Source organism: Polyodon spathula, chromosome 2 (assembly GCF_017654505.1).
Source record: "Polyodon spathula isolate WHYD16114869_AA chromosome 2, ASM1765450v1, whole genome shotgun sequence".
Classification (NCBI taxonomy): Eukaryota; Metazoa; Chordata; class Actinopteri; order Acipenseriformes; family Polyodontidae; genus Polyodon; species Polyodon spathula.
The window spans coordinates 74083877-74111049 of NC_054535.1; the positions used below are offsets into that span (position 1 = coordinate 74083877).

At 37.1% G+C, this 27173-nt stretch overlaps 1 protein-coding gene across 1 annotated transcript in view; it reads right to left on the reverse strand.

Annotated features, from left to right (window-relative positions):
* LOC121300384 (transmembrane protein 8B-like) overlaps window positions 1–27173 on the reverse strand; it is a 110387-nt gene that overhangs the window by 53727 nt on the left and 29487 nt on the right. The window contains exons 2-3 of the mRNA XM_041228966.1: window positions 13983–14172; window positions 640–847 (exon numbers count right to left, since the gene is read on the reverse strand). Of these exons, the coding sequence (XP_041084900.1) occupies window positions 640–847; window positions 13983–14172 (398 nt within the window). The remainder of the gene's footprint in view (window positions 1–639; window positions 848–13982; window positions 14173–27173) is intronic.

Consider the following 27173-nt stretch of genomic DNA (forward strand, 5'->3'; position numbering starts at 1 on the left):
TATAACTTTGGGACTTTGACAGAAAAAGGACGTGCAGTTTGCTCCCTAGCTGGACCATCTGCAACTGCAATTCAAGAACCTCAGTATTGTTTGTCTTTAAGATATGGCAAATCCCAGAAGATTATTGATCAGGCTTTGGTGAGAGATTCTAGTGAGAGGATTTACAGTCCTGCTCAGGAGTACAAGAACTCTTTCCTTGCAGAACAGCAATCAAAATGCACAACATATTGATTGGGGGAAAAAACTTCATATTAAAAAAGGTAAGACATTAAACAATAAAACGAGCTGTTTGAAGTGAATGTAAGTGCACAACAGGTATGATGTATTACATTATTTTGTAAGATACTATCATATTCAGCATCAAAATTCAAGGAAACATATGTATTCTTATATGCGTATACTGTATGAGACTAAACAACTTACCAAATACTGTATGTCAGAAACTGTTTATTTTAATACTTTCTGCCATATGAGAAAATGAAGTTAATTTCTGTTGAATGTTTATAAAAAAATAAAATAAAATAATTTTAAAAAATAGTCCAGATATAATAAATCTGTCTGGTTCTTAACAACAGCTGTCACTTTCTATATTCCCACAAGTCATTATATAACATTTAGATGCTTGGAGATGAGATTTACCTTGACAGAAATCTTTCCTTCATCCTTGGGTAAATGTGCAGCAAGGAACCAGTCTCCAGGCAGGGGGCTGGTAATATTGAACACCCCTGTGGTTCTGTTGGGCAGTGTCCAAGTCAGGGTCACTGCAAATGATCCCGGGACAATGGTGTCCTTTGGAAAACTAGTGTGAAAAGGGTTGATAACAGGTGGTGCTCCAGATCTGAAATACCTGCAACGCAGAAAAAGCATAGACCTTACAGTATATAAAAAAGATCACAAACATGGGGGGAAAAACGGAAATAAATAAACATGTGTAGGCATTTTTAAAGTTCAACTCCATTTGAAGTTGTGATACAGTACATTTGTTATACAGTTGCTATAGTAATGCAAGGCAACGTTGAGATCGGAGAGGCTAATGTTGGCATGAATGATGTCAAGCTGGCTGGGTCACAAGACTGAGATTCATCAAATGCAGGGAACCTGTGTAGGGGTAGAAAAACCCAGTTTGCATGTTCATATTTGAATTTTTCAGATACTTAAAGTAGTTGTAAGCAACATGTCACAACAGAAGGCTTTTTGAGGTATGTCGAATATTATGGTGCCCCAGTCAGACCTGATTTGCCAGTTCACAATCAATCAATCAATCTCACTGCTCTGTTCAACCCAAAGTCTCTAACATTTCAGGGGTTCTCTGACCAACCAGAGCTAATGCAATCCGTACATAGCGGCTGCCAGATTGGAATTAAGATTCACATTCACTGCCCGTTATGTCGCAAACAGTCCCTTTACAACTGGTTTGGCCACGTAATCTCCAGTACTGCATGTATTTAAGGACTCCCTGTTCATGATACCAACATAATAATTTACTGTAATGATATTGTAAGAGTGTAACCTTCATCACTGGTATATTCTTTTTGACCTACAGTATAATAGTCACACTTTGTATGCTGTCAATCTATCTGTACATAACAAGCCATGCATCAGCTCCCAAACACGACATTTGAGTGGCATGTCAGCTTTTTAATTTACTCTTAAAAGGTCAGATATTATTAAAGCCTACTGTTTTATAAAAAAAAAAGATCATATAAACAGAGTCTTGTGTGGTATAAATAGAACACACAAATTAGAAGCTAATTTACCCAGCTTTCCCAATCATTTCCACAACCCATGTTTCCTGTTCAGGGATTGCTAATAGCTTTTTAGAATTGCAAATTAACATCTGAACTCACCTACAAGACTTCATTACCTGAGATTTAGTTGTATCTTATTTCTTTCTAGTCAAGACTTTTTGCCTAGTATGATGCTTGCCATTTACTTTTGTGCCTACTCATTTGTGATCTTCTGTTACTGCTGAAAACCTAAGGTAGGTTCTGATTAACTGAAATTCAGGGTTAAACCTAATTATACTAATGGGCCAAGATGACATTATCTTAATTAAATCATAAAATAACGAGGCATTTTAAACAACTTATTATGTAACATTTTTTTTGCTTACTTAATTTAGTTACATTTTACATCAGACCGGTTTATTTCTCATTTAGTTTAATCAAACAATTTCATGTTTTAACTCAGACAAAAACAGAGAAAAGAAGAGTGTGAAATATGGAATATCAGCATTAGAACTGCTAAAACAAGAACCTAGCACGCAGTGTCATTAGTTGAGATGGACAGACTTGTATGCTATTAGAAAAAGTGTGTTCCAAAGAATTCATGTTTTGCATAACCCCCTTTACCTGGACAACACACACATTCCCTAATTGTAGGAGGACTCCATTTACCTGGAGTAACATTCCCATTTACCTGGGTTACAAGGTATATCAACTCATAGTTTATCACTCCTGGGGTGACGCAATAAAATTTGTCACAACCACACTTGTTACAAACCACTCAGATATTGTTGGGTACTAGTTTTGTAACATTAACAGTTTGATTTCCCTTTCAATAAAAGTAGTGTAAATTCTACATTAATATAAAGACAAATGTCTCCAAAATGTGCAGAGCACCAGTATTTCAATGTGACACACGTTTCAATAATTAAACCTTAAATAGTTAGACAAGTGAGGCAGAAAGGCATTAAATACATTCACCAGCATAGAGCTTTACAAGATAAAGATTTAGAGATTTTATTTCTTTATAGCATTATACAATCCTATCATGGAGGAAGGGTACATATCTTCATTTTAAACACAACCTTGCTTGCTTTTTTACTATAGCTTCCCGTGTTCCTGTTGAGAGGAAACATTCCTTTAAAATGCTGTTGGTTGGATCATGAAAATAACCAAGACAATGTCCATATGTACATTCCACATGTGAGACACTGAGTATTCATGACAGACTGTGGAATATGGAGTTCATAACAGAGATGAATACATATACTGGTATATTTATTGTTCTGAAAATAACGGTATACCTATATCTTAATCTGCAGGTGTTATGTTAATTCTGGTTTGGTCTTTTGAGTTTAAACTGAGTATTTTAAAAGCAGAGGACCTGTGTTCTTACAGTGTCATTATAAACCACCCAAACATCTTCACATGTGTGAAAAACACATTGATTACACTTGTAACACAATTTTTTTTCCTGGGTAGTATGTGTAAACACATTGATTACACATGTAACACAATTTTTGTTCCTGGGTAGTAAGTGTTATTTCCTAATTGCTTATGCCTCAAAAGTATAGAAAATGGTTATTATTCCCCACAAACTTTGCTTTTGTGACCAGGACAGTGATATTTTGAAATGTATCTATTTCCAATGAAAAAATGGGCGAATTTGTGTCTTTTTTTTCACATAAAGTCAGAAAAAAAAAACATATGAATCCAAATTAACATGTATTTATACTAAAGTAATACAAAAATGACTACAAAAAATTTAGAAGTGAGTAGTTTTTTGACATTTACGATTATACTGTAAATCACTTTCATGAATCAGCCCCCAAATGTAGTCTCCCATCATGTTCTCATTATACTGTCCTTGGTTCAAAGTCCAGTATATCCTGGTGGAAGCACTCGCCTTGCTCCTCTGAGTACGCTCCCATGTTCTCCTTGAATTTATCAAGATGAGCATCAAGGATATAGACTTTGAGGGACATCCTACAGCCCATTGTGCCGTAGTTCTTCACCAGAGTCTCAACCAGCTCCACATAGTTTTCGGCCTTGTGATTGCCCAGGAAGCCCCGAACCACTGCAACAAAGCTGTTCCAAGCCGCTTTCTCCTTATTAGTGAGCTTCTTGGGGAATTAGTTGCACTCCAGGATCTTCTTTATCTGTGGTCCGACGAAGACATCGGCTTTGACCTTTGCCTCAGACAGCTTAGGGAAGAAGTCTTGAAGGTACTTGAAGGCTGCCGACTCCTTATCTAGACAAATTGTTTCATAAGGCCCAATTTGATGTGCAGTGGTGGCATCAGCACCTTCCGGGGGTCCACCAGTGGCTCCCACTTGACGTTGTTCCTCCCCACAGAGAACTCGGTCCGCTGTGGCCAGTCCTGCCTGTGGTAGTGCGACTTGGTGTCCATGCTGTCCCAAATGCAAAGATAGCAGAGAAACTTAGTAAAACCGCCTTGGAAACCCATTAGGAATGCCACCATTTTAAAGTCTCCTATGGCCTCCCAGCCGTACTCATCATACTTCAAGGCGTCCAGCAAGGTCTTGATGCTGTTGTAATCCTCTTTGAGGTGCAACGAGTGAGCCAGGGGAAGAGACGGGTACTTGTTACCATTATGGAGCAGCACGGCTTTGAGGCTCCTGGATGAGCTGTCAATGAAGAGGCGCCACTCATTCTGGTTACAGACGATTCCGATTGCCTCGAACAGACTGGTCACATTGTGGCAGAAGCAGAGCCCATCTTGACGAGTGAAGAAGCTAGAAAAAGGTTGGTAAGGCTTCCTCTGATCTGCGACTTGCACACTTTCATCCAACAAGTTCCACTGCTTGAGCCTAGACGTCAAAAGCTCGGCATTGGACTTGGTGAGACCAAGATCTCTAATCAAGTTGTTGAGGTCTTTTTGGTTGGGGTAGTATGGGTTTCTCTCCTCAGCTCCACCTCTAAAATTGTCATCTGGATCTACAACGTCTTCCTCGCTCTTGCTGCTCTCTTCTAAAGACGGCTGCTCTCTCTCTGGAGGAGTGGGTATGGGGAGTTCATGGCAGTGTGGCACCGGGGCGACGGATGAAGGAAGGTCCGGATACATGATAGCAGGTGCATTCTTGCCAGTCCGACGTTTGGAAGGGTCCACCATGCAGAAGTAGCAGTTGCTTGAGTGGTCAGTGGGTTCCCGCCAAATTCTTGGGATAACCTCATGGCTCTCTTTTCCCCTCTGTACCAGCCTACAAAAATACATTTATTTCACCCATGACTAATGTGTAAGAGGTTCTCGCAACATTTTTCATATATGATATATTTTTTCAGTAACATTGAAAATTGTAAAACATTTTAAAATTAAAAACTTTTACAATTTTAAAAATGTTAACAAATTTTATAACATAAAATTCCGAGCAACAATTGTCCATCTTACCTTCCAGAGTTTTTTTGCAGTGCTCGCAGGTGAAATGAGGTGCCCAGGGTTTGTTTTGATCCCTGACAGGCATGCCGAAATATGCCTTGTAGGCCTCACACATCTTAGCAGATGCTTCCACGGAGTAGTTTTTCGCTCTTGTCTTGATAAATTGGCCGCAGACATAACAAAATGTGTCTGCCGGACGCTTGCAGCCTCTTGATGCCATCTCAGAAAAATGCAGATATGTATCCACTTAGGCAGCTGGAACTAAACTGAACTGGTGGGCTTAAGGCCCCTGTATTTATACTACTATTTATATTACTGGAAAGTTCTAGAAAGTTCTAAAAGTTACTCCAAGTTTACTCAGCACTGAATCTATCTGGAACATTCTGGAAAATAGGTAAATTTCAAAATATCACTGTCCTGGTCACAAAAGCAAAGTTTGTGGGGAATAATAGCCATTTTCTATACTTTTGAGGCATAAGCAATTAGGAAATAACACTTACTTCCCAGGAACCAAAAAAAAATAAAATTTGTTACACGGTGTTACCTAATGATGCCATGTGTTGTGTTAATTGGTACAAGATGAAGCCCCTCAAGTTTATACATCAGTATAATAATGGAGTATTTAATTATAATCAATTATAATCAAATCATAGGAATTGCTAAATATGTTGGTTTTCATACAACACGTCATAAATCTAGACGGTGATAACGATCTTCATTCTTTTACTCAGTTATGTATATATATATATATATCTATATATATATATGAATAATATATATATATATATTATATATATAATATATATATATATATATATATATGTGCTGTCTACAGATAAGGTAAGTTTAGGAAACACATTAAAATGCCTCTTGTAAGGGGCCATCCAAAATGATCAGCATTTTCTGACAGCGTTCTATGGCAGGGTCCGGCAGATGTAAATAGTGTGTGGGAGAATGTAAGGTTGGCAGGGATGGGGTTAAATCCGTCCCTGCCAACAGTCATAGTTGTAGCCATTCCCCAGTTAGGTAATTGAATGCTAACTGGGGAATGGCCTTATGTATAAAAAGGGGAGAAGACGTTTGTTTTGTGTAGGGACTGTGTAGGGACTGTGTTTTTGGAGATGTATAGTAAAGGCAAATGCCCAGCCTACAGCATTGCTTTGTATTTTGTGTAAACCTTTTGTTTTGGCCCTTGTGCCCTGTTTCTTTGTTTGTCTTTGTTCTATTTGTTTACTAAACGTGCGCAACAGATCTTAAACTGCAACTTAAACTGAGTCTCTCATTCTTGCAGTAACAGCTTGGGACGTGATGCTATCCTACCACACGCACAAAGAGTGCCCAGAAAGGGTGGTCAGTGTACACTTATTTTATAAAAAAAATAATACAATACATTAATAGCTTATTCAGATTCCATCCTGAAACACAGTACTAAAGCCACCAGAGATCTCACTTTTGTCGGAGTTTATGATATTTTATTTTGGTTGAGAAAAGGGATCCTGTTCGCTCATGTTTCATTCAAACAGTGCATGGGCAAGTAAACAAGCTGGGGTTATTTTTCTAACATAATATTGTATATCACAAGCAATAATGTGAATGGAAAATGTACCACTTAACATTAAATTAAAACATTATTTCATTGTTCAGTGTCTGAAAAATGATTTTTTTATTAGTTATACTGTATTCCCCCAGTATGCAAATACATGCACAATTCTTTCAAATAATATTGAACATTTTAATGCTATAGTGCTACTTTGGATATTTTTTCACACTGGACACTGCAATTTCTTACTTACTTTGTTTCAGTGCACTGAAAAATGTTTGTTTTTATCTTTTTAAGTGTAACGACTGTTATTATAACATTTTCCGCTTACATTGTTTTGTCAAAATATTTGAAATGACAAAACAGTGGACTTACTGCAACAACGTTGAATTGCATTTCACCGGTCAATAAATATGTTAATAGCACTTCTTGTTTCAAAATTCAAGGAAACACTGACGCATTCTCATATCTCAAAGCAATGCAAAATTCAGTAGGGTGCAAAATACAGTAGGACAACGGCACCTACTAAAAGTCTAACAGGCCTTCAGCAAAAGGCCGTGACCGTCAACAAAAATTGCAGGACCACAGAGGAAACCAGAAATGACAACAAAGCTGACAAGATGAATTTCAGTGTAAGCGTTGTGAAGCTCAGCCTAAACAGTGGTGTAGCCTCAATAGCCTGAAAGTGCATGAAAACTGTCCATCAACTCTGTTTTATACTAGGATCACACATTAATTTTTTGTTTACTGCTTGTCTTGAGTTCCAATATTGTTGTGATTCACATCTAATTCTCTCATTCAGAAATGTACGTTTATGACAACTGCCACAAGCACATACCAAAAACAAAAACAAAACAAAACAACAAAAAAACACATGTCGCGGAGAGAACATAATGAATAGCCCATGCTCCAGGTGCTGTTAATAATAAATATTAATAATAATAATAATAATAATAATAATCTGTGCTGCATCTTTCACACTGCAAAGTTGGACCTGCTCCATCTGTTCTAGCTGGACAGTGCTATGCAGAAGGAATATCAGTGCTTTAAATTGCTTGATAACCTTTCTGCTTTTGTAGATTCTTCACTGCTGCATCAACATCCAACCTGTAGAACTTCCAACTACACAGAGTAGCTCCAGGGCAATGTCTGATGCTTCAGATTCATTTATCTGCTTGCTGATTGAAAAAAAGCAGTCTCCAAAGTAGAATCTTCTTTGTATCCCAGCCGGAACTGATTAGACTACTTTAAGAAGTCTGCAGTTCTGTTGTGTGTAATGGCTGTAGCCAGCTTGAATTAAAACCTGACCTATCAATCTCACAGCAATCAACCACAGTCATTATCCATCGACTCAACTACCCTGCTGCTTCGTAGGTTTTTAGTTTTTTTTTTTTTTTTTAATCCGACCCAATTGCTGAACAGTGTAACGTATGGTATTTTTCTGTTCTCTGGTCTACAAATTTGGTTTCTTGCCCTAAAAATAATGTGATTGTAAATATTTCTTCGTGCGTGAGTGCACTGTTTATTGCATCTGATTTCCTGTTTCAGTAAAATGCTTTCTACAGAGAACATGTACAATATTTTCCTTTGAAACTAAAAGGCCCTACTCTCAACGTGAAAACACCTGATTTGAAACATGAACATGGATTTTCCCCTTTTTGCTGAGCAGGATTTCCTCCCTAGGTTGGATACTACGCAAACCAACTGTTACAGTCATTACAATTATCTGCACTGTCTTTGACAAAAGCATGCAAGTTGCTTTCCTAACTGCAGCAAACAACCTTAAAGTTTATTTTGCTATAATAAGCTCTTACTTAAAAAAAAACAAGTGGTGATTGATACCAAGGATGTTTGCTATAAATGAGAACATTCTCAAAATAAAACACTCATAAATAATAATAAGCTACTTCAGCATCCCAATAACATTCAAACTTATGCTAATCAACATGAGATAAGCATTAATACATTTTAACACATTTCAGCACACTCAAGCACTCATTTTACTTGACAACCACTGTTGTTTAATAATTAATTTAAAGTGTTTGACCAGGAGGAAAACTTACGAGTAGCTCACTTGTCTGTACAAATTGCACATAATTACTGAAGAGACCAGCAGTCAATTAGATTGGCCTTTAAGAAGAAGAAGAAGAAGAAGAAGAAGAAGATAGGTAAGGTAAGATGAGAAGTCCTGCATCAGTAGATCTTAAATTGTGTGTCGTAGTATACTCAAGCAATAAGTCCTAGCCCATTCAATGCCTTATATGTAAGCAGGACCTTAAAATCCTGTTGCATCCATGTCTTGCTATCCGACATGCATCTATAAAGTGTATTAATAGCAACACCGGTATCTGGTTTAGTTTGTAAATAGATCTGAGTGTCATCAGCATAACAATGAAACCCAAGTCCATGTTGGTGAATAATCTGGCCAAGAGGCAGCATACATAGACTAAATAATAAAGGTCCCAGTACAGAACCATGAGGAACACCTTGCGTAACGATGACAACATCAGATTTATAACAGCCAAGGTTTATAAATTTGCTCCTGTTAGCCAAATAGGAGCCAAACCAACGAAGGGGAATACCAGTGATCCCTAAATATTTTCCCATACGATCCAGTAAGGGCTTATGTTTGACAGTATCAAAAGTTGCACTTAAGTCCAAGAGAAGAAGGATGTTAAGTGACTCAGAGTCAGCAACCATCAACAAATCATTAACTACCATAACAAGGGCTGTTTCAGTACTGTGCTTGTGTCTAAACCCCGATTGGAAAGGTTCAAACAGCTCATTAGATGAAAGATGACACTGTAATTGTGCTGCAACCAGCCATTCCAAGATAGTTATTAAACATTTTCCGGTCCAGACCAGGTTTTTCTTAACACAGGTGTAACAGCAGCAAGTTTTAAACATACAGGTACAAATTCAGATTTCAAAGACTAAAGTTAGTAACAAAGAGCAGAGAAACTGGATTTGATTAAGGATGTAGGAATAGGATCCAAGAGGATCAGTTTGGCAACCAACTGAGCCACATAAGCAGAGTCCACATCAGTAAAATAAGAGAAACTGCCCCAAGGAGGATGAAATGGGCATAACTGGAACAAATGCAGGAAGTGAAGTCAACAACTGCATATTAATATTATCAATTTTTTTTTTTTAAATTGCATGAATATATTGCACTGATCAATAAAGGGAGGAAGAACAGACTTATTAACTAGCTCAAGCATTTTATTAGTAGTGGAACAAAGGACTCTGGGATTGCTGCGGCCATTCTCAGTAAGTTTGGAACAAAAAGAGGCTCCGACAGCCTTAAGGACATCCCTATTGGCCAGCTGATGTTGTTCACAAACCTGTAAATGAACAGTCAGCCCCGTTTTCCTCCACAGATGCTCCAGACGTTGTGCTGCTGCCTTCATGGTCCGCATCTTACTAGTGTACCATGGAGAAGAATGAGCAAAGGAAACTAAACAAGTTTTAATAGGAGCTAACCACTCAATAATATGTGTTAACGTCTCATTATAAGCAGCAGCAGAGTCCTCTAACGAAACTGACAGAGCTACATTGAGTAAAGCTTTTGTAATTTCCTCCAACAACCTAGCTGGGTTACCCCATTTCAGTCTATGAAAAGTCATAATCCGTTTGCTATTTTATTAGGTTGAGGTACTGCCACATCCAATAAAACAGCCTTACGGTCAGAGATACCCAGTTCAATTGCTTGTAAATTGGAAATTCCCAAGCCACAAAAAAAGGCTAATATGTGGCCACAATTATGTGTTGGAAAATGAACATGCTGAGTAAGACCAAAGCAATCCAAGGTAGCTAAAAAGTCAGCAGCAACCGTATAATCAGGGGAATCCACATGTATATTAAAACCACCAAGTAAAAGAATACCACTAGAGGATGGACATAGCAGTGTTAATAGCTCTGAGAACTCAGATACAAACACAGTATTTGGTTCAGGTGGACAATAAACAAGAATTACAAAGCAAAGATCCTTTTATATTAAAAACCATAGACTCAAAAAATGTAACATTCTGCACAGGAACCATGTTTAGACCAACGTTTAAACGATGAATAACTGCTAAACTAGCACATGACCAGAAGTACGAGATTTTTCAGTAAACCATATCCAGGGGGTATAACTTGATTCAACAGCAGAAAGTCATTCGGCAGATGCCAAGTTTCAGTTAAACATAAAAAAATCCACTTTCTGGTGAGAAATGAACTCATTAAGAATCTGAGCCTTATGACTTAAAGTACGAGTATTAAAAAGAACAAAGCTAGTAGAATTTCTTGACAGAAAATGCTTGGGCTTTGAGAAAGCACACATCAGAGTTTTAGGTAGATAGCGGAGACAGCCAAAATCAATACCACGACCCTGGGCAAGCACTGACGACAAAGTGACCAAATAATACTGATATTGCAGATAGAACTATTACTGTAAACCAGTCTATGACTAGGACAGCCTACGGTAAGGACGTCTGCGCAAAATTCCAAGCTATGACAGATATCATATAACTTACTTTTAGAAACAAAAGAAGTGAGGGGTCGAAGACTCAATAACCTTGAAACAGAGTAAGAAATCATGATCAATAGTCAGGACCAATTAAAGTTCAGTTAATGAAAATCCCACTGGTAAATCTAAAGCAGCAGAGCCATCCCACAGCACACATACTGTCCTCACCAGCCATCTGCCGCAGCAGCAAGCAAACCCGAGCCGATAGCACAGACAGCCAACACAGCCAGTGCCGGCCACAGCAACAGCAAGCAGCGAAAGACTGAGGCAAAACAACATGCACAGCAGCAGGCTGCGGCAGCACGGTCTGACAGCAGGCAGGAATCAAGCCACAGCAGGCCACAGGACCAGCAAGACACGACAGCAGGCAGGAGACAAACCACAGCAGCAATGCGCAAAGGCAGGCAGGCAGGAAGGGTAGGACACAGACCACAGGATCAGCAAGACCCGGCAGCAGGCAGGAGACAAACCACAGCAGCAACTCGCAACGGCAGGCAGGCAGCAAGGGCAGCTCACAGACCACAGGACCAGCAAGACCCGACAGCAGGCAGGAGACAAACCACAGCGGCAGGAAGGCAGGCAGGCAGGCAGGTGGGGCAGGACAGGACAGAATACAACCGAAGGAACAACAAACCAGCAGGCAAGCAGCACACAACACAGCCAGACAGGCAGGCGGGCAAGACAGGATACAACTGCAGGAACAGCAAACCAGAAGACAAGCAGGATACAACACAAACCCCAGCAACAAACAGGAGCCCCAGATCTGAGAAAAGTAGCAATCGCCACAGAATTACCCAGAAATGATAAATGAAAAATAAAACAATAAAATATAACTTAAACTGTAATTATAACTATTAAAAACCAACACAAACTAAACTAAGCAAAAACAAAGTTAAAACCAAAAATGTAGAAAATGAGAAGCGGCAGCAAACACTCTCTCCTCTCAGCCTTAGGCTATGCTTGTTATATAAAATTAAATAAAAAAAAGCAGATACATTCATGTCTGTGAATATCACTACTGAGACAGAAATAAAGAGTGTGTCTGTCTGCACCAGTAATATTTGCGGCAGGTAATATTTATTATAAACGATCAAGTGCTTGTCCCATATCAAAATAGTGATGAAAAAGAAACACATATTTTTCCTATGACAGTTTTCTTCCAACATGCACTTGAAAAAGATAAGTGCCATTATTGCAGTAAGGTTCCGAATGCTGTCAAGGTTATCCAGGGATGCTTAAAACCCATTCCTGACCATTAAAACAACTTGGATTATATATCATTAATTCCTCTGCAAGAAAGGGATATGCAGATTATAAAAGGATGGAGTGAAAAACTGATGCTGCTAGAACACATTATAGAATGCCCGAGGTTGCCAAAATTAGGAATACATATATGTTTAATCTTGAGGAAATACTTATTTCGCTTTTTTATTATTTCTAGTATGTCATGCAGCAATTCTGTCCAGTATTTTCTTGCTATAGCAGAAGAGCACCCAAAACTGTAGACTTACATGTTGCTTTGCAAACCAGACCAGCTCCAGATAAGGTTTTTGGTCATTAAGTAATTTACAATTTAGACAATGAGTAAAATGTACTTTGGGTGAGTAAAATGCAACATTACCTTGAAGTCATGAGTACTTTCAATAAATACTGTACATACATACAGCTTTCCTTATTTTCCACCTGACAAAATCCATAGTCTTTTTCACAATGATTTAGTCATGCCTTAATAAGACGTTCTATTTTCACCATCGGTGAATTAGCAAACAAAATAAAAACATAAAAGTAAAAATAACAACAGGCACATGAATGGTCCCCTTTAGAAGAAAAAATTAAAATAAAAAAATACATATATTTACACTATCCTGTCAGAAATGGGAATTTTCACAGGGAACTACATGGCAATAAGTAAAATTTAACGGAAATCGTGAAGTCTTTGATAACCATGAAAAAACAGCCTTACAGCCTTAGTCATGGATAATCGTAGGTATATTTTCAGTCAGTGAGGGAAGAATAGCTGCGCTCAATAGTAGCATCAGACAGATAGTGAGGTAGATTCTATATGATATAATCAGGGCCTCGTTTTTATGTAGGATTCACATCATAACCACAAATAAAGATTATAGCTTTTTTCCTGCTGGGCACGTGTTTCTTTTGTCAACAAGTGAGGGGGCATATCCTCCCCCCCCCCCCCCAACCCCCCACTGACAAAGGGTGATAACATGGAAACTCAAGCTGTGCAGCAAAACTGCTATGCATATTTTGTATGCATTCAATTTGAATATAATTACCAATTCATATTTTTTTCAATGTGTAAAACACCCAGTACGTAGCTTATCTGGAGCGTTGAGTGTAGTAATGGTGTAGAAAAATATCTGAATTACCAGATATCACAGTACTGCTACATCTGCCACATTTGCACATTGCTTATGGTATGTAAGAATGTCCTTAAGAATGATGCTGATTATCATTTGACTTTAATGATTCGTGTCGGCTTAGATTCATGTCAGTGTCACTTTGCAATAGGATTTAGATCTGTTTTTGTATATCTGACCAGATTCCGTTTTTTTATGTCTGTGTAAATTGTACAAATTGTTACATCACAGAGAGATATGGCATTGGAATTTCATCTCACATTTTAGCATATTATTTCAAGACTGTTGCTCAACTTTCAGAGTGAGACTTTAGCACAGAGGACTTCCTACTTTTAAGTACAAAACAATTCCACATGTTTGTTTCAGTCGCTCATTTTATTTTTCAGCTGTTTTCTCCCTCTAGACATTCGTAGCACATTAAAAAGGTCATACTCACACAGTGACGTTACGATCAGGACAGCTGTCTCCGAACGTGCCGCCTTGTTCCTTAAACGTGATAAGGTTCCAGACAGCAACCACGGTGTCATCAGGCATATTAAAATGGAACAGCTCCACACTGGCAAATGACCGGAATGCATTCAGTTTTCGAGGCGTCCGGGTAAAATAATCAGTCACGAAAAGACAATCTAGGAAATGGAACAAGGAGAAAATTAGTTAGATGAAAGATGACTTTTATTCCTTTTGTGCAGGGGATGGGGGAATTAGTTCTAATGTTATTTCAGTTACTTTCTTCTCAGAACCTTGCTACCTGTGATTTAATCACAGTTGATCTAGGTCAGCCCTCCTTGGCATTGATTCAAATACCTTCCTGGAATTAATGTTCTTTTATTCTTCAATACAAGTGTAGGTACTGTAGGACACACAAATTGACATGTCCAATCTACTACAATGAACTACAAAATCAAAAGATGCAACCCAAAATGTTGTTTTTTAGGAATGATTCTACCTTTTGTGGGAAATCTGCATAAAAGTTCAAACCCTTTTTCACCCGACTTAATCATTATTAATAACACTGCCAACAATATCATGTCTGCTAAGATATGATGTAACATTCCATAAAACAGCACACATTACTTAAAACGTTAAACCAATAAGATAGATATTTCTATTAGCTAAATATATATATATATATATATATATATATATATATATATATATATATATATATATATACACACACACACACACACACATATATATATATATATATATATATATATATATATATATATATATATATATATATATATATATATATATATATATAATGTAATTGCCGAATTAACCGTTTCTTATTGTTGGTCCCCACTCCCTAGAGTCCAATACATGCCAAATATAACAGCAAATAACAGAAATATGAATTTATACTGTACAGAATAATATGCTATCACTATTTTACTTCAAATTATGATTGCATTGCAGTCTCCATGTGTCTATGACAGGTACTGTCAACTCATTTCTCATCCAAATCAGGTATGGTGTTTCAGAGCTAGCCATGCCTGATGGTTGTCCCACCTGCCCCTCATTATTTGTGGCAGGTAGTTTAAAGAACATGACGCAGCAAAGGCAGATTTAGCTTTCACCCAAGGTCATTTATATTGTGCTGTTTCAGCTGTCTATAATTATTTATTGGCAGATAAAAGGAGTGTTTTAGAGTGCTGACATTGTCTTAAAGTTACTCTCCAGAGTCAACAGACTTCAGATATTAACACTACAGACAATGGAAACCAGTATGTTTTTATTTCCTTATTTGGCACTGGCAAATTTAGCTCTTATAAAAGATTAAAAAGAAGTAGTACTGGCATTGCCTACTTCAAAGAAAGAACCATGAAAACTTCCCTTTAAAATCTCAAAAGTGATGACTCAAAGACCACTCTGGACAAAACACTTCACTGCACGCATATTTCTATTCCCAACTTCCATTTAGAAATGGTCATGTATCGCTGCTGAAAAAAGGACACACCTTACAGTCTTGCATCACATTGCATCCATGCTGTCCTACAGCCCGCCCGGCCCCTGCACAATACTGACAGGGTTATTGCATGTTTTTCTATTTTATTGTCCATCTGCAGTTAACGTATTTTACTATAAACAAGTCTGTGAAGATATCGGGTTGTATACTGTACATCTTATGGTGAAATGCCCCCTGCTCAATTCAACAGTAATAACAGGCTTGGTGGGCAGGCTATTAATATTCAAATTAAAAGAGTTTGGAGGGCCTGTACTCAGAAGAATAATCATCATTGTTTGTAAAGGCAAGTCTGTTAGGCTGTTTTTTTCTTGACTGTAGGCTTTTTAAACACTGTGTTGTTGTTGTTTTTTTTTTTTTGGTTTTTTTTATGAAACGATCTGAAAGTGTATTTTATATAAAATATGAATTAAGTATGCATTCAATAACCTAATAATAATGTTATGTTCAAACTTACAGCACAGTCCTTTCAGTACATGTTCTTGCTTTCATTTGCTATTGCACTTTTAGTTCTTTGTACTATATATCAGCATATTTTCTGTCAGTGCAGTGTACAGTACTGTGCTGCTTTATTATTTAAATGACTTACACAGTGGCATGTTATGTTTATGGAAACTCAACAGTTGGTAACTAAGAAGAAAAATCTCAAGGCTGATACTTGGAATTTCTCTTTTCATTGTTAACACCCTGTGATGGAGTGACCACCCCTTTGTGTATATTTATTTATCTATGTATGATTATTATTTTCATTTGTATTATCACTGTTATATTGTGTTTTATGTGAGGGCGGACGAAGACCGTCCGTCATATTATTTAGTTAGCTCCGATACAGCGGCTGAGAAAGATTCCAGGCAGATGCCAGCATTCTGACAGCGAATAGTAAGGGGGAGCAGATCAGTAGTTATTGTACGGACTGAGGAATATAGTTAGTTATTAATTCTGCTATAAAATGAGAATGATAAGTTGGATGTACAGATTTTCACCAATGGATTTATGCACGAAATATATGTATTTCCCGTTGCTAGACAAAATGATAGACCCTTGAAATGTGTTTTGTGATATTTTAAATCATAACTTCATCCTTATTTTTTTTAAGTATTTAATTCATATGCAATTTTCCACTGAAGCGTGTGTGTGTGTCATTAGACTGCTGTTTGAGCTCATATTTCCTATATATGTTGAATATTTCCTTTTAGACTTAGTAGTTTTAACATGTAACTAAGCTTAAGCAAATGGCCAATTGCATATTAATCAAATACTTATTTTTAACCATATAAATATTAGTATAAAGTATAAATATTATGTTAAATATATCTATACAAAGTTGCCATTATGTAACAATTTACACGTTTAGAAAAAAAAAGCTTAAATGTGTTATTTATATATAAATAACCACATTATCTACTTTTTCAGTGGTAAATGCACTTAGCATCATGTTCTTTACAAATTCTTAACACGTAAAATATTGTTATGGTGACTTTTGACCCCTAAACAAATACTGTAACATATATTGCAAAACTAGAATAGTTATAATTTCTTAAATTTCTACAAATAAAAATGCCCCTAAACATGCTATAATATGTTATGTTTTGCTCAATTATATACAAAACCCGTGCATATAAAAATGACCCCTCTCTATTTTTTTGTACGGCCACGTGTGTCTGTGTGCCACGCTTCTGGACAATCCTGACGGAGGGAAGAGATGCGTATTTAGGAGCAGGCTGTTGCATTAAAAGAACAACTGACTTTCAATTTAAAAACACAACCAAGCTTGGAGTAAACTTTTTCTTTGAAAAGTTGAAATATTGTATTGTATTTATTTATTTATTTTTTAATTCGGAAAGCTAAAGTCAATAGAGTGAGTCAAGTCCAAGATGGCCGCCCGGAAAAAAACCCTAGCAGGATTTGGTGCGCAAAAAAGCATTTTTACACGTTTAAATCATTTCTTTTTTTTTCTATTTTAATTTTACATATGTTTAGTTAAGTAAAAACTGATAATAATAACCCTTTTTTTTTGTTTGTTGTTGAAATCTAAAATTTCATTTGACCAACCTATTATTATTTGATACTGGCAAAAAAGCCAGTCTTGTATAGCGTAGTTGCCGTGGATGGGGTTAAATCTCCATTATTATAAATCTCATGGGAATGTGGCTGGAGTCTTAATAAGGTCATTTTATGATTAATAGGTAATTAAGGCTCCAGCCACAGAATACAAATGAACCCACTCCGGGCTCATTAGAGAAAGAAAGCTTAGGAGAAAGACGTAAATATAGAGAAAGAGAGAGCAAATGCTACAAAGTTGAAAGGTACTCGTTTTTTACCAATGGTTATTATTGTTTGTGTTCGTTTTGTTTTGGCCAATGTGCCCATTTATTTTGTGTGTTTTGTAAAAGTGTTTTGATTTATTATTTAGTAACTAAACGGCTGCCGCCGTTTCAGCTCCTTACCTCTGTCTGTGTACTGCATCCTGGATGCTGACCTCCCCACCCAAGCCCCTCTAAGCCTACTTTGCCACACACCCTGACAACTTTTTACATGTATAACTTTAAAGTCTGTTTCAAAGCTCTTTTCAAAATGGCCGCTCTAGTGCACTGATAGTGTAAGGATTATTGCCCACATTGTCAAACAGGTAATACAGCAATAACAAACAGAACAGAAAAGCCAGAAACTTGTTATGCTTTTTTTTTGTTTAAATTGCTCTTTCTGTAGTGATTTAGAGGACAGATCTCAAACCCAGTGCACTAGAGCAGCCATTTTGAAAAGAGGTTTGAAGCAGATTTTAAAATTAGAAGTGTAAAACATTGTCAGGATGTTAATAATGAAAAGAGAGATTACAGGTACATTATTTAAACAGTTGTAGCAACACATGTGGATGTGTAACACTATATTTTCGGAACCCCACTACTCACTCTTAAAAACACAAAAAGGATGATACTGTTAGTGTGACTGTTATTCTACGCTATTCATTAATAACACAATGATATATGTTTTATAAATGGATTCTTAAACACAATTATAGTTGCTAATTTCGCTTGCAAATTTCCATTATTTTATAATCTACATATCCTTCATTGTTTGAACTACAAAGCAGTGTAATGACAAAGAAAAGAGATTTCATGAATCCTGCTCTCATTGATAATGCTGATGTTCCCTTGAAGGATTTAACTACCTGTAATAAAATATTTCTTCTTAAAGGCAGAATTCCATATGCAGTAATTTATTACCCACTTATTTCTGTTCTCTATTATTCTCTTAATTTTTTCCTGCTTAAGTTCTAATTTGCTATGCTTACTAAATTGCCCCAGCACAATTATCCCTTTTAAACCACTTGTAAAAGCTGAATTTCTGAATTGGTGCAGTTTTATAACCACAATAGATGAAATAAATTACAACTCTATGTTGTCGTTTTTTAAGCCATTGGTAACCACAGTAACCATGGTAAATATTGAAGTGTAGACAATAACAGTGAATAAGCGAGCAATATATGATCTATACGTGACACCAATGGCAAAGGCACAGCACAGTAGGAATGAATCTGCTGTGTTCTCTCTCATTCAAAGTCAAATGCATTTGTTAAGCACAAATAGAGAATTATCATACTTTTCTAGAGACAACTAATGCTTTTTCTATTATACAGTATTAGTTTTTGTTAAAGTACACTTACAACTTATATTGATTACTGTGAAGCAATTTAGAAACATAAGCTCTTTTACTGTGAATCTGATGGTTGATCAAAGAAAAAAAAAAATCTAAATATTGTACCACGTTTGCTGCAATGTAAATTTTTGAAAATGGGCCACAATGGCTTATACCTGCTGTATATAAACAATACAAATGTAATATGCACTGCAGTACAGCTTGGGGATATACTACTGTATTGCTGTAGGTAGTGTGCATTGCATGCAAACTAGTTTGCAAGGATCCAGGCTATGAATTCCCTCACCATTTATTTTTTATTATTACCATTAATCACCCTGTCACAGGTTTGCAAAAAGCAAACTTTAAATAGTTTAATGGAAGGCTTGAGATAGCGGTACCACCTCAATGTCAAGCCTACACATTAAAATGAATAACATTTTTGTCTCAAGGTCACATTCTTCAATCACCTGCATTTTTTGTGGGTCAATAATTAATGCGGTCTTATCAAAGTGGTCACACCATATCATTTATTTGCACGCTCAATAGCAAAGGCATATACATAACCTTTTATTTTATTTTTTATCTACAGCATGCATGTTATTATTATTATTTAAAACATTACATCTTTTAAACACTTTTCTAGAGAAATGTTTAACCAATTCACTACTGTGAACCAAAACGTCAAAGGCTACAGCATTTGCTATCATAAACATAGCAAGAAAACAGAAAGAAATGAAACCAGACATAAAAAGCAAGCTATTTTATATATATATATTATATATATATATATTATATATATAAATATATATATATATATATATATAATATATGAATGCGCTGTTGTCTTACTGAATAAATGTAGGCTAATTTGAAAGGAGCTATTGTGACATAAGCTTTGTTGAATTATTGCTGGATCACTTGACTAAAGGAAAGGTGATATGGCTAAATGTGTGGTGTATGCAAGAACTGCTTTCAAAAGCATTTTAAATGACCTCCTTGGGGCTGAAAGATATATTTATGTTAAAAAGAAGTACACGATGTTTTTGATATTTCAATCGGAATTTGCATGCAAGAGCATACAAAAACATTGCACATGTTTTAGACTGGACAGTAAGAAAATGCTTGATTACATTATTCATATTGCTTTCCAATATGTGTCTTGAAAGAAGGAAAGAAGGGTCCTTAATACACCTTGTGAACCGAGTGCTAGTTTAGGGATAGCAAGTAGACCAGTATCTGAAGGCCTCCTGGCGTGATCTGGTGTTGACACTGAACGATTGAATCAGTAAATGCAGTGGACACTGGACAAGAGGTAAGATAAACAGTGAAGACAAGGAAATATGTTGAGGGTAACAATACATTACAAAAAACAGTTGAAACTTTGAAAGAAAAAATTTTTAATTTTTTTTTAAAAAGGAGCACAATCAGTTGAGTTTAGTATGAAGCTGGGCTTCTGAAGGAAAACAGCATGAGGGGGTTTTCTGATTTAGGCTGAAGAGCTAAGTGCATATCATCAATATTACTGTCCAAGATGCAATCATTAAGAAGGCACAGAGTACTGGCTAATGATGTGGTGCTAAATAAGGCAAACCAGGCATGCTGTATTATAGCATGGGAAGATAAACCAAATGGAGGTGGGCCCTTGGGAATTGAATCAGATCACATTCAGCATGGAATACAAACATGAGCTGCTGCATGTAAATATGAACCACAATCTGTACTGCAGCATCAACATGTTGCAACAAGTAATGAGAGTCGCAGTGGTCAGGGGCTCATGTACAGTAGCGGCAACCCAAATTAAGAGAAGAAACCTTAACACTGGTGGCTTCTCTATGTGCGCTAAAGAACTGCTACAAAGATCTAAAAAAAAAATCTAAGCTTTTTCTTAATTTTCCCAAATACTAATAAGGGGGCTGCTGCAGTGATTTCATGCATTACACTTCAGCACTGTAATCATAGGATTGCCGAAGGAGTTATTTTTCTATTCTTAACCAGGACAGGTGGTAACTGTCTCTTGTATGCAAATGTATACTGTATTTTGCTTGTGGTAGTCTAATCTACATAGTGAGGTGGGATGGCCTAAAGGGACTTGGGGCCTATGTAGTGTGTTCTGTCATTTTGAGAGAGATTCATTTTTATGCAAATACTCCTTTAAGGCTTTAAACACACTTACATCATATTATACACTTTTTGGTCACTCTTTGTACTAATTTAACAAAGAATGACTTAGAATTATATTTTTTTGTCTGCTAATTGCCCCTTCTTAATTCCAGGAACTGCTGGGGAGCCGGTAATTGGAACACACATTCAGTGGTCTTTTTATAGAAACCCAGCTGGTATATGCAACCCTAGCACAGGTTTACAGCAATTAGAATAATGTAAGAGTATAGACAACATTCACGTGACTTTAAATTTTAACAGGAATGGGGCTTTAAAACTGATTTTGTTTTCACCACTGTGTCAGAGGCTTTACAAAATAGAATTTATGACTTGTTCTGTGAAATTAACAAGCAGGATTATTTTAGACTGCAGTTTAATTATCCATGGTTATTGTACTGTTCTGTGCTAGTTGCTGTTCCGCATATGGAATCTGAATACTGTATAAAGGAGTGTTTTTTTTGTTAATTGTTGGTGGATCCAGCAAGTAACACAGAGCGACAGTCTAAATCTGTAAATCCGTTTATCTTTCACACACTTAACAAAAAAAAACAAACATGTAATGCAAAATGTTATAGTGGTAATATATGTTTGTAAGTCTCTATTTTCAACTTTAATGCTCTTTATTTGATACAATAGATTTCTGTTATTTAATTTAACATTTAATGACACTGTTAAGTCATACTGCAATCATGGTTGATAACAGTAAGTATACTGGTTTGTAACAAAATAAATACATGTGCCACACATAAGCTTGCTCCACATTTATCAGAGCATGCAGTCACACAATTAGCCATCAGTAATTTAATTTAAAGTCTGCAAGAAGACAGCCTTTCACACAAATTACATCAGGTCACTTAAGAGGTTCTTGTTTGTGAAAGTCATACTAGATTGCACAAAGCATGCTGGGTTGTTTAAAGCAGTTGCCTGCAGGGATGCATGTATAGTAACAGGTATGTATAGTAACATTTCCTTGCCTATAATAGCAGCCAAAATTCAATAAGTTTGAATGTGCTAAAATATTCTACAGCATAACATTACCTATATTCATTTGTGTGCAATGTCACGTGTAACAGTATGCAACAGCTAACATACGAAGATTTTAACGGTTATCCATATCTTAGTACAGTATGAATGACCTTCACAACTATAAAAGCCGTAAGAAAGATATATAAAAATACAGTAACTTTCAGCATCCAATAACAAAACCAATTAGAAAAAAATACTCAATTTAATTAACGACCTATTGGTTATTGGTACACGGTTTACCTTGACAGTGAAAGTTAAATCAAAATACAGTAACCGCACAGTTTGCATTAAATACAGATCAATACACCACTGGCCTCTAAATTGAGCTGTATCCATAAACTGCTGACAGACAGCTTCTGATATGTCCTCAAATAGACTGTGGTTAGTTTAACTGGGTGTTCACATGATTGCTGGCAGACACTGTTGTCTCACAATGCCCATTCTTACTGTACACCTGGGACATTTCAGCTGACGTGCTTTTTTGGTGGTTTACATAATGGAGTAGGGGGCTGAATGTATTATTTAAACAAGATGGACACATGTTAATAGCTCTGCAAAGTTGTATCCCTAATGTAGAATTAACAGGACTATTAGTACAAGTAACAGAATTGCATCATTTACAAAGAGGAATGTCTCAAACCACCTCACAATAACCAAGACTGGTAACAACCTGTAGGGTGGAAGTTGAACAGAGGATCTCAATGGGGATGTGTTTGACACATTTCGCTCTTTATGAATCCATGAAACATTATTATCTGTCAGATATTTTAGACCCTATATTATTTGTGTAGCACTTTCTGTTGTTTCTGTTCTTATTTGCTTTGATGAGCACATGTTCAGGTTTTAGACAGGGTGCCAGCAAATCACTGTCTTTGCTTTGGCTGAAAGCATTACAATTGGTATTAATTCTTAATTCTTATTTCATGTGACAATCTTTTCTCCAGACAGTGTGTTTTATGCAGCCACTGTGTTTAGTGCCTTTGTAAATCAATGGAAAGACTTTGTTATGCAAAAAGAAAACAATCTTGATCCAGGACTCAAAACCAAATATACTAAAAGCTAAATGCATGGCAATTTGGAAACCAGTCATAACAATTTTTGGGGAGATTCCAATTGTTGATTTAAACAAATTCTTGGGGTTTGAGTGTTTAATTATTTTGATCTATTTATAAATGTTCAACACATTAAAACAAGACTGAAGGCAGAATGTGCCTGTCTAAATTACTTGCTTGGCTGGAAAGAGGCCAGTCAAACACTCAGTACTCTGTAGTAAATTGTCTTATAATATCTTAAGGCTTTTTCCTCTTTGAGTTTCACACCTCTGATTTGAATACTCAAAGAAGATATTAATGGATTAGATTTACATTAGCTGCAACAATTGATTTGGTTTTAACATAAATCCGGGAGTATATGTATCTAACCAAAGCGTCAGCATTTTTTAATCAACGAAATGTGTTTACAAACTAGCAAAGCTTTACTTTCATGGTAATGAAGTGGCTTGCAACAACGAAACATTATTTTACAGTGTATTGTTACCTATTAAGTCTTTTTGACTTGCTGAACAAAGATGTAATTGAGAACTGTGTAAACGTGCGCTGTGACATGTTTGCTACCACTTCCCCACATGACACGAATCTTCTCTGTTGGTGGATTATGAGTGTGGGTTGGTCATGTGACTAATGACTAGTCCAGACCCAATGAGAAACTACCATTATCTATGGTTGCTAAGGAATAAAAAAACAATTAAAAAAAAATGTAAACATGTCTATTGATGCCAGAATTTAATGTTGCTGGCCTTATGTGATGTACCCCTAATTTGCACCCCTGAGCATTTTGCGCGAACGTAACAAACACATTAAATCTCACGGAAGTCTGGTTGAGTGCGGAGCCCCCTAAACAGTGGGGGCGCTAGCGGCCGCCTCGCTCGCCTTGCCCAAAGGCAGATGGAATTGTGTTTTTGGCTAGTGCTATGTAAAAAGATGCACAAATCCAATATGATGATATTGTTCTATACAGTACCAGTGTAATGGTGCTTTACAATTGCCTACATAAAAACAACATCAAGCACACTTTTTATAGGCGCACCTCAATGCAGTGCATTGCAGGGATTTTAAGCATAGTGAGACCCATGAATAAACAAGGGCCCCTTCTACTTACAATAATAAATGTGTTATAATGTTGTATTTGTTTTATACAGTTTTACGAGTGGGGCTCTAATGTTGACTTTTCTTGTTTGTTGTGTCCACTAAGCCCTTATTAATTTCCTGCTATTAACTCATATAATATATTTACCCTTTCATTGATTTGTATATACCAACCAGGGCTGCAGTTTATCTTGGGAGAGAAATGTTTAGAGAGCACCCTAAACAGATTTCAACTAATTAAAGTGAAATATGCAGCTTTTTATCACATAATGGCTGAAAACAGTGAGGTAAAATTGCTTTAAAAAAGTAAATGGATATTTTTTTTAATACACATGGAAAATGAAATTTCTAGAGCAGCGTCAAATCAAGTCTATAAAGAAAAAAGTAATAATTTTAATTTCTATTACCAGATTTAAAGCATAAAAATAACAAATGTAGCTGTGCTGTGATTAAATGGTTTTAAAAAGCAATCTGCTGCAGTAAGCACCCCAGAGAAACAGCAACATGCTATCTATCTTAAAGAGTAAAAATGCACAGTACACTTCATGTAGAGAAATATTGCCTTTACAGGCTATTCATTGCACACTACTCTCCAGCAAACACTGCAAACAATATTCAGCATAAAAAAAGCATTTGTTATTATGACAATTGTACATAGTCTTATGAACTGGAAACACATCAAATAACTGGCCTTGTTTTACTTGCGTTGATGCACCTTTTAAGGAAACAAACACAACATATACAGAGATGTAATCCAACTGTATTTAATGCAAACTATTCTTTTAAGTGAACAATCACAACATATTCAGACATATTCCTATCATCACATAGATGTGACTCCAATTAGTTGTTGATTAATGATTGTACACAATGGATCACCACAAGCAAATACCAAACTCTGATCTTCATTAATTGTGGCCAATTGGTCCACAAAACACAATTAGTCCATATGACTAAAAACACACACACAAAAAACCCTGAAAAACTTAGAAGTTGTATAAAATGTATTGTTCGAACTACAGAATACTACAGTTACATGGGTAATGGGAGGAAGCAGTTTGAGGGTACTGTGAATCATATGCAGCCTCACAGAGATATTCTACCAAATAAGCATTACCATCGTATAAATCAGAAGTGAAGTGCATGCTTGTACCAGAGCAGCCCAAATGGAATGTGATGTCCTCAGAAAAGGGGTTGGCAATGCATGGGCAGCTCAATAGCCACATATGCCTATTAAAACCTGTTGGTCTGTCAATGCCATCATCAGACTGTCCTCAGAGAAATGGATACATGCAGTTATTCAATATTTTCAAGAGCTGGGCCCCATGATTTACAAATTTAACAATGTTATTGGGCACCACTGAGAGGTATTGACTGTAGGAGGCAAATACAAACACATGGCTGATTCTTCTTTTAAACACAGAACTGTGCCTTATAGAAATGCTTTCGACAGCACTCTTGAAAAGCAATTATCATTTATATTAGGAAAAAGGACTCCACAATACAAAACACACCATGACCACCTTCTAGCATGGGAGTTACAATTTGAAGCTGGCAAACACATAGAAGGGAAATGCACCCATTGTCAGTTTTATACAGAAGCTAGTTCCCTTTAAATTCGAAGATGACCACATTAGGTATGGAATATGCCTGCCTATGATAGGTATTTTCTGAGCTCTCTGTACCAGAGCTGCTGATAGGCCCCTTCCTGGGATAACGCCCTCGGTCCTGCCTACCGAGGGGTTAAAACTGTCATACCGAGGAAGCCATTTCTCTTTTTGCCTCTGAAGGTGGTAAGATAAGACCCCCCTGTGTTGGTATCTGAGCATATTGTGAAAAAAGAGCTCTGAGTTTAGTGCAGCTCCCTTGCCTTTCAGACTGAAAGCTGGCTTGCTGCTTTCACGGCACCAGTGACTTCTGATTTAGCCTTTTTCATCCCAGGAGGCTGATCTGGAGATCTGTGTGCAGGCTCTCGAACACTTCCTTCCAGTGTTGCATGGGAAACATGTGCTTGTCCGAATGGACAACACATCAGTGGTGGTGTATGTCAATCACCAGGGAGGCCTTCAATTCCCCGGGTTGCATCGCATGGTCTTCCAGGCTTCTGATTTGGGCACAACAGAACCTGCTGTCCCTATGGGCGATGCATCTTCCCGGAGTGGCGAACTGGGTAGTGGACCTCCTGTCAAGGGAGGGTGTGAATCCATCAGAGCAATGACTCACCCACAGGTGGTGAAGTGCATTTGGGAACGGTTTCTCCACCCTCAGGTGGTGAAGTGCATTTGGGAACGGTTTGGGAAGGTGCAGGTCGATCTCTTTGCCTCGGCCCTGTGATATTCCTTACACTGCTTCAGAGGTCAACTCAGGACGCTCCTTTACACTTTACCACCAGTACCATTGCTCCTGACCTTCTTGGAGAAGGTCCGGTTAGAGAAAGAGACAGTTCTCCTAGTGGCCCCTCGATGGCCCATTAGAATCTGGTTCTCGATTCTATGCCACCTCATACAAGGCCAGCCCTGGGTGATCCCCATTTGCCTGGATCTCCTCAGTCAGGCGAGAGGCACTCTTTGGCATCCAGAACCTGGCAGGTTCCAATTATGGGTCTGACCCCTGAACGGGACCGCTGGACAGTCCTAGGGCTATGAAACGTGGTTGTGGGTACTCTGGAAAGCGCTAGGGCAAACTCCAC